General features: G+C 48.4%; 1 protein-coding gene across 1 annotated transcript in view; it reads left to right on the plus strand.

Moving 5' to 3' along the window:
- Positions 1–9287, plus strand: part of LOC105309538 (proprotein convertase subtilisin/kexin type 6-like) — a gene marked incomplete at its 5' end in the record, with an annotated part of 84636 nt that overhangs the window by 2739 nt on the left and 72610 nt on the right. Inside the window, one exon of the mRNA XM_023526258.1 lies at positions 806–994. Coding sequence (XP_023382026.1) covers positions 806–994 — 189 coding nt within the window. The remainder of the gene's footprint in view (positions 1–805; positions 995–9287) is intronic.

The raw sequence follows: 9287 nt of genomic DNA on the forward strand, positions 1-9287 counted from the left end.
CGGGAAAGCCGTCGCCGGGCCCATCGCGACGGCGCCTCCCTCTCTCCTGGCCCTGCTGAGCTGGCCACGGGGTCACCGCTGCGCTCCAGCGCAGTCCAGGCCATGTCGCTTCCCGCTGGCGCGCCCCGCATGGGTTGTCACCGCGCGGGAGCGTGCCACGTCCCCGGGAGCGAGGCCTTTCCCGCTTAGCGGGGCCCCGGCCCCTGCCCCTCAGCTGTGGCTGGGACATTTGTCATGGAGACCCCCGACGCCCTGCGACGCACCCGGTGTCCCCGTCTGCGCCTGCATATACCCTTCGCTCGCCCCTGCATGGTGCAGGTCCCCTCGCCCGAGTCCGCACTCCCAGGTCCCGTCTGCAGGTTCTGGCCCCGCCAGGCTGACCCCGCGTCCCTGGCTCTGGCGTTTGGCTTCCTCACGTGCGAGCCCAGCTCCCGTTGCTGGGACCGGGCCCTCGGGCCACGAGCCCCACGTCTCCCGTTCCCCACCTTCTCCACCGCCCGGCCTTTGTGGGACGGCCGTAGCCCCAAGGCCGGGAGCCGGGGCTGAGGGCTCCCTGAATCGCCCCATCCTCGAAGGACTTCTTGACTTTTGAAAGGCGGGTCCCCAGCTTTGACTTAACTGGGACTCTCCGCCTTCCATTTCCTTGGGAATCTCTGAAGGTGGTGGCGATTTGTCATTCCGTGACAGCGTTCGTTGCCAAGGGCACGTTCTGCAGAACGATCAGGAGGCCGTCCCCTGGCCCTGCTCCTTCGGGGACAGTTCCTCTGCACTGAGGTGTGTGGGTTCTCCCTGGAGCTTTCGATAGGGAGATGCCCGGGAAGAGTCCCTGTGAGCTGTGGGACGAGTCTCATGCCCACCACCCGCTGGCCGTGCGTCCTTGGACCGCCGACGTAAACTGCCTGTGCCTAGGCAGTGACAGCTGCCTGCCCAGCGACGCCGTCGTGACGATGCAGCCGGACGGCACGTGTGACAGCACCAGCTCAGGGCCCAGGCTGTAGGCGGCCTGCGGGCCACTCCGTCCCTTCCCGGAACCCTCAGAGGCCACATCAGAGAGCTTCGTGTTCTCTGGGGGAGGGCTGCACCCCACCTTCGCGGTTGCCTGAGCCTCGCTCCCCGCCGACCTTGGCCTGGCGGGACTGATGTCACCCGGGAGCGGTTCCATGCGGGATCCGAGACCCGCCCGCTCGGATGCCAGAGGGTGTTCGAGGTGTGCTGGTCCCATGCTGGTTCCGTGCTGGTTCCGTGCTGGTTCCGTGCTGGTTCCGAGGGCCCTGGGCTGGACGGCTGTGCGCAGGGCGACAGGGAGGAGCCCACGGGAACGTGTGCAGGGCGCACCCTTCCCGCCCGTCGCCCTGCGTGCCCCGTGTCCTGCGCCCAGGCCCCCGGGTCCCGCAGACGCGCGGGCCGGAGAAGCTTCAATTCCCGCATGGAACATACTCGAGCAGGAATGGCACACACGCTACCGTCCTGGCCACCGAGGGCAGTGACGGGCATGGTTTGGGACCCCCAGGAGCTCCGCGGGGCTTTGGCCAGTGCCAACACGAAAGGCAGTACGGGACCAAGTGCCGAAGTGACAGAGGCAGACGCGGGTGGCGGGACAGGCAGGCAGAGGACAGAAGCACAAGGGAACAGCACGAGCTTGACCCCCCTGCGGCCGGAAAGGGAGGAAGAGCGTGGCACGCGACAATGCCGCCGTGCTGGGGCTGGCCGTCAGGTGCGGGTGTGCGGCTGAGGCCGGCGCTGACCCAGGGGGTCTGTGACAGCCACGTCCCCAAAGCCGCTGTGCACAGCTTCGTCCTCTGCACACAGGCGGCCGCCCCTCCTTCCTGCCCCGCCGTCCGGGGTCGTCCGGGACTGTCCGGGACCGTCAGGGACAGGCCGGCCTTCTGGCCCCAACCTGGCCTGCCTCTCCGCGTGGGCTGCGCACACCGAGCCAGACCTCATTATGAATTTTTAAGTTTTTGCTTAAGAGGTTAAAATAACTCATCCGACCCGTCTGGAATTAATATTGTACCACTTTGCGCATCGCATTTTTAATTTTTAAGTTTTTGCTCAAGAGGTTAAAACATATACCCTAACTTATCCGACCCGTCTGGAATTAATATCGTACCACTTCGTGCATCGCGTATGAACCTAAAAAGACGATTTGAATCCACTCTCTCATCCTTCGTGCCGTTGCTTTATATGTTTTTCCAGATGTTATAAACCCACAGCGCACTATTGTTTTTACTTTAAACACTCGACTTTCAAACACGTATGAAAAGAAATAGACTTTCCACCTATTTAGTATTCCCAGCTCTCTTTTGTACTTTCTACCTTAAATTTCCATCCGCTTTCAATTTTTCTTCAGCCCGAGAGTCTCTTTTTAGCAGTTCTTCAAGTGCAGGGATTGCCGGTGACAAATCATCTCAGCTTTCATCTGCGGGCGTCTTCTTGATCTTTACTTCGAGGGACATTTTGCTGCACATGGAACTCTAGCGTGACACGTTTTCTCTAAGTACCGGAAAGATGTTACTCCATCGCCTTCTGGCACGCATCGTTTCCGGCCGCGAGTCCGCTGTCCTCCGGGTCGTCGGTCCCCTTGATGCGACGGTGCGATGTGTTCCTGTGCCTGCTTCGATCGCTCGTGTCTTCCTATGAGTCCTTTGCCGTGCCTTTCTTCACATTTTTCCAGTTTGGGGTTTTCCGTGCTTCCTGGCATGTCGTTCTTTTTGGTTTATCTAAATTCAAATTTGGGAACGTTTCTGTCAATATTTCTGCAGATGTTTTTTCCACCTTGTTTTTTCTCCCCTCTCTGGGCACCAATCGTCGTCGTTACTTTGCTTGATCTGCCTCGAAGGTTATGGAGGCTTCGTTTATTTTTTTAAATCCTTTTTTCTCTATATGCTTCAAATCGGATGATTTCGGTTGTGCCGCCTCGAGGTTCACTAATCCTGTATTTTGTTGCATCCGATCTGTTCATCTCATCCGATGATTTTTATTTTCTCTTACTCTCAGATAGTGTGCTTTTCTATCCTAGGGTTTCCGTTTGGCTCTTTTTTTTCTTTTTTTTTTTTCGTTTCGAGATCTTTCCTGAGATTCCTCCTCTCTTAACCCATTATATCTGTCTTTTATTTTAGACAAACGGACGCATTTATGAGTTACTTTAAAGTCCTTTGTACTAATTCCAATATGTAGGTAATTTGTGGCTGTGTTTCTAATGATTACTTTTTCTTTTTACACGTGTCACATGTTCCTGTTTCTTTGCACGAGTCTGGTAATTTTTAATTATCCGGCAGACGTTGTTCTGCTACTTTGTAGACTCTGGAAGCTGTTTTTGTGTCTGCGTTCTGTTGAGTTTTGTTATAGCAGTCAGTTGAATTTGAACTTGTGGAGGTTCGATCGTTTATTTTTTTATGGTTGCTTTTTTTTCTGATTTGCCTTTAGCCCTTAGCCCAAGCACACAGTTTTCACCCGTAGATCGTGACCCTGCTGATCTTTCGATGGAAAGGCCGAAATGTTTACCAGGATCTCTACGTTGGCAAGATTGACCCCTCTGCGGTGGGCAGCAGCTGAAATGTCTGCTTAGCTCATTCTGCCTCCAGCTGCTGTTTATCTCATGGCTCCTTAGGGTCTTGCCCAAACATATTTAGTTTAAGAGTCAGCCAAGGGTTTGAGGGGAGTTTACGCGTGCTGTTCTGAAGCTCTCTCCTTTCTGGGATTTCTCGCAATTTCCAGCTGCTCTAGCGGCCCCAGGCTCCACCCCAGGACCTCCAGGAGAACACGATCGCACTTTCCCGCTCGGTACTAGACTCTCTGTAGAGAGCTCCTTTGGGGGGAATTGTCACATGAACTTGGATCATTCCCGGCGTGGCTTTCATGAAATGTCACATGAACTTGGATCATTCCCGGTGTGGCTTTCATGAATGCCCTGCCTGCCTCTGCCTTCTTTAGGTTGCTTTCCAATGATCTCCTTTAAAAGTTGTGTTTTAAAAAAGTTTTTTTAAATAAATATCTCGTCCAGAGTTTAGAATGACCGTTTTCACGAGAGTTGGCGCGATGGAAACTACCCCACTATTATTAGAACTAAAACTCGTGGTTTGTTTTCTCTTAGCACGTAGGTGGTGTGTTAGTTCCTATTGTCGCTTGACTGTTGCTCCGAAACGTAGCTCCTCGCAACAGCAGACATCTGCCACCTGACACAGATAGTGGCTTAGCCGAGTGCTTCTGGCTCAGGGTCACTCCTGAGGTTGCAGCCAAGCCGTTGGCTGTGACTTTAGCCTGAAGGCTTGACCGGGCTCTGGAGGACCAGCTTCCAGGATGGCTCGTTCATCCGCTACAGGATGGAGGCCCCCCTTCCTTGCCGGCTGCTGGCAGGAGGCCATGTGCACCTCCGCGGGGGGCCCCTAGGGTGTCCCCGGCCAAGGCCGCCAACCTCCCGTAACGCAAAAGAATCCAAAAAAAAAAAGGAAGAAACAACAAACGTTTGCAAGAACTAAGCCTAAAAGGCAAAACCCAACCCCTCAAGCAAAACTTAATTTTTAAGAACGGAACAACAAAGGGAAAAAACCTAAACCGGCCCTTCCAAAGGAAAAGGTTCCAAAAAAAAGGGGGGGGGCCTGAAAAACAACGGGCGCCCCCAAAAAATCCAACCCAAAACCAAAACGAAGGAAACAATTTTTTTCTACCAACTTTCTTTGTAAAATTGTACATTTTTATGTTTTATTACATCAGGATAATTCAATGGAAGAGGTCGCAGAGCCGTGCACGTTAGATCGTTACGATGATATTCTTGCTAGAATGTTACCAGTAGGATAACTCAAAAACGTGTAACGTTTCATCAACGTGCCGAAGGATACAGAAATGTCATCTAGATCCTGGTGAAAATAGGAATTCCAGTGCTTGCCAAGTGCTTGCTGGGTAACAGGCGCTGACTTATCTCAGGTCTCTGTGCCTATTACTTTTTTATGGTCTCCACGACACTGTGTTAAAGATGCTGCTGTTACCCCATTTTACAGGTGAGGCACAGCAAGGTAAGTAACTTGCCCAGTGTCAGGCTGGCCCCAGGCCCTGGCTCTTGGCCCGTGCTCCGCGCGAGGTCTTTAAAGCAGAAACACGGATGGGCAGATGAACGGGTGGACGCGTGGATGTTACCGTATTCACATTCGTTCATACTGTACTTATTTCAGTAAAATATATTGTGTAATCTTATGAAAGCTTAACACGAGAGAAACCGAGGCAAACTGAATAATTGCCGAACTTCAGACTTAATTTTGTGTGTCACTTTATTTATGTGTCCGATGTGTAAGTTTATGCTTTATTTGTTCGATTCGTGTGAATTCGGTAGAAGAGAAAGAAATCGAAATGAAATCATTGCTCGATGTCACATAAATATTTTATTATAAGGAGGTATTTTCTCCAATATCCTTCTCAGGTTATTTTTTTTTTAAACTCAAGATTATGAAAATCTTTAAGAAGCCAGGGTCGCTATTTTTTTAAATTACACGTTTCCCATCTTGGGTAATTAACACTTTGGTTCCCACACGCCTCTTCGCCCCCACACTCGATTTAATTTTAATTTTTTTACATCGTCGGGCGTCAGTATCAACCACCTGTCACTCTGATCGTCGCTGTCATTTGCTTTGTCTTGGCTCGTCACCGTGTCCTTGAGCAGTGTTTCCATTCCTGAGTCATTTGTTTTCATTCATCTCTTGCTTCTCTGGATTTCGTGACTGTACCTTTCCCGGGAACGGGTAACCTCCCGAGTCCTCGCACGTCCGGGGCTGCTCGAGGGCTGCCTTCAGGTGCCTCTGGCCTCGCGGTACATCCGTGTGACATGTCACAACCCCACGGGACTTGGTGAGCATGCCCACGTGTCCTGTGGAGTCGGTGCTGCTTGGGCGAGTTTGAGGCCAGGCTGATTCCTTGTCCTTGTGGGTGACTCGACTTTGGGGCTTGGGTGGAATTCTCTCTGTCCTTGGACCTGGTGGCTTTGCTGGGCCACCTCTGCGTGAGGATCATTTTGTAGCTCACGTTCGTGGGTTTTCGTCTACTTGAAAACACCCGAGTATTTTGAAATTTCAGGCAAATTTGCTTCTGCTAGAGTTTTGAATATTTATGGGTCCATGTGTTTGGTTCTGTTCTTCACGTGCACCACGTATATTAGATTTCTGTTTTCTGATTTCTGTATATTAGATTTCTGTTTTCTGATTTCTGTATATTAGATTTCTGTTTTCTGATTTCTGTATCTTTTTATATATTAGATTTCTGTTTTCTGATTTCTGTATCTTTTTCTGATCACATTTAACTTTTTGGTTCGTGTCTATGTTTTCTTTCTCGATTTTTCTCAAGCCCGTCCTCCGTGTCCCTGACCGTTTCACTAGTGTGTTTTTCCTAGAGAAAACTCGGATGTGGCTTTCATTTCTAAAATCGTTCCGTTTTTTCCTGCCATTTCTTTCCTGAGGACGAACAGACTCTGAGCCTCTTTCTTTCGTCTCGTTATCTTATTGAACGCTTGCGTCCGTCTGAGCTCTGGCTTCAAAGAGAAATCATATTTTCGTTGAATTTTGGGCGTTATGGAGAAATGTTTTTTTATACTTTTTATCACTTTCTTCCTCCCGTTATGCCCCCTTTTCCTTAGTTTTTGTCGCCTCGGTGTCACGCTGGCCACTTTCTGGTCGTTCTTAGTGACTGGCTGGACAGGAGGAGAGGACTCTCGAGGCCACTGCGATGCTAACCCACGGGGACCAGGGGACAGAGCGGACTGGGCCGTGGGCCCCGTGGACATGGGTTTGAGGACCCGATCCTTCCTGTCAGTCCGGTCCCCCTAAGGGATCCCCTTCCCTCGCCAGCGAATCAGCACGAATTCCTTTTAAGCCGACCGCGTGGGGACAAGGCCAGCGCCGAGGGCCACTCAACGTTTTCCCCTCCAGAAACCGTGCCACAGAAACTGCCTGTGCTTAGCAGGACGGTGCGTCACACGATTCCTGCTTGGAGGTCCCGCTTCTGAAATCACATCCAGGTGGCTTTCCATTTGGGCTGTGACAGCAATTCCGTGCGGCAAGGGAACAAACACCCCAGCCACCCAGGCCACAGCCCCCGGCCTCAGGCGCACCACCCAGGCTGGGGACAGAGGACAGGGACACGTGCCCTCCGCCCTGGGTCACTGGGTGTCGACGGGAGAGCCGGTGATCCGACAGCAAACCCGACTTTAATTTTAGGGAAATTTTTAACTTTTCCGTTAAGTCGTAGAGCTAGTTACACGTAGATGGAATATTTCAATAAGGATCTGTGCAAAATGGTTTCTGACGTCAGCTCTGTCGATCTTTCTTCATGAGTCCTGGGTTCGGCTTCTTGCTCAGAAAAGCTCCAGATGATGACTCTGTTCCCTGCATGGCCTCTGAAATCTTGGTTTTGCCGGAAGAGTTCATCTTAAAGACTTGGCGGTTTTGTGTTTTCTGTTTACTTTTTAATCCACATGGAATTGATTTTTGTCAGCCGTGTGAAGGACAGATCCAACTTTATCTTTCCTCAAATTAATATGTAGTGACTTCTGCACGCCACCCTCATCATATACCCTCTGGGTCCTGCGCGATATATCATTAGTCTGTTTGTTTTTAACCCCTAAACTTACCTCGTTTTTAAATATGATAGCTTAAGAGGATTTTGTTTTCAGACAGCTGGTAGGACGGATTTCCTCTTACGGTTCTTTTGCAAAGTTTTCTTGGCTGTTGTATATTTCCTCTTTCAGATGAGCTTAAGAATCTGCTCATCGAGTTCCATAAAAATTCCTGTCGGGATTTCGATCGACGTCGCATGGAAATCGTAGATTAATTGGGGAGAACCGACACCTTTACAACGTCGAGTCTTCCCGCCCAGGAACGTAGCGCGTTTTTGTTTTTCGGGTGTTCTTTTTAAAAGTTTCCTCTCTGTCTTCATATTGATCTTTCACATTTCTTTCTGGGTTTCTGTCTAGGTGGATCCTTTTAAAATTATAAGTCTAATCGGTTGTTACTGAAATGGATACAGGAAAACTATTGATTTTTGTGTGTCGGTTTTGTGTGTCTGCTCACCTTAAGGAACTCCGTGGGTGTTGTTATTTTTCATTATCTTGGCTTTTCTAGACACGTATAAGTAAAAGCTGTCTGTAAAGACAATGCTGGTCTTTACCTCTTTCGACTTAATAACTCCCATTTTTTTTATGGCTTATTTCAACGTATAGAGACTCGTGATGAATATGAAATCATGGCGGTTTATAGGTTTTGTTGTTTTCTTTCTGGCTTATACAGGAATGTTCCTTTGTTATACCGTTGGTAGATGTTTTCTGTAGGTTTCCTGTAATTACTCTTTATTCAATTAAGGAAAATGTCATATTCCTAGATTTCTAACCGGTTCGATGTTGCGTTTTGTTACACGTTTTCAAACAGCATCTATCGAGGTAATTATATTTTTTAATTTCACTGTTCCATCCGTTCAGTGGAGTAAATTAAAGTAATAGGTTTCCTAACATCGGAAATGTCATTCTTTAGTTCTTGCAGTAAATTCCATTTAATTATGAGTATTGTTCTTTTAATATACTGCTGCATTCAGTCGTTAATATGTCATGTATGGTTTTGCTGGTTTTTTTGTGTGATGTCCCTCTCTCGTCTGGTTATTAGAATTATGCCGGTTTTGTAGAATGAGTTGGGAAACTGTCTTTTTTTCTACTCTTCCCATTTTTTGAAATGTGAGGAGATCTGATTAGTCCATCTGACCGGACTCGGTGACTCTAAAGGGCCGAGTCTACTCAAGTCTCTCTTCGGTAGTTACATTTTCCTAGAAAGTCATCCTTTTATCCAGATTTTCAGATCTAGGGCATAACCATTTAATATCACATTCCCATAATTTAAAAAAAAAAATGATCTTCCGTAATTATACCTGTAATTGCTCCTAATCTTATGGGTGGTACCTCTCCGCGTTCCCTCGACCGGATTAATTAAACATGTACTATGTCCTATAAAATAGGTTTACAGAACTAGATTTTTGACATTTGGGGTTATTTTCTAATTCATGAATTTCTGCTTTTCTGGCTTTTCGAATTCCTGCAGCGTTTAAATTTTTTCTTATCGTCGTTTTCGTGGCTCCTTGAACAGAATGCTACATTCTTAGTTTTCAAGCTTGGATGTGCTCTAGTAAGTCAATAAATGTTTTATAGCTTTTCTTCTCGTTACCTGTCTCTTATTGTTATGCACTTCTGAATAATTCTTTTAAATTTCGGCTTTGATTTTTCTCTTTAACTCAAGTTACTTATAAGGGATTAAACATTTTTT

The sequence above is a fragment of the Pteropus vampyrus genome, unplaced genomic scaffold (genome assembly GCF_000151845.1).
Source record: "Pteropus vampyrus isolate Shadow unplaced genomic scaffold, Pvam_2.0 Scaffold766, whole genome shotgun sequence".
Classification (NCBI taxonomy): domain Eukaryota; kingdom Metazoa; phylum Chordata; class Mammalia; order Chiroptera; family Pteropodidae; genus Pteropus; species Pteropus vampyrus.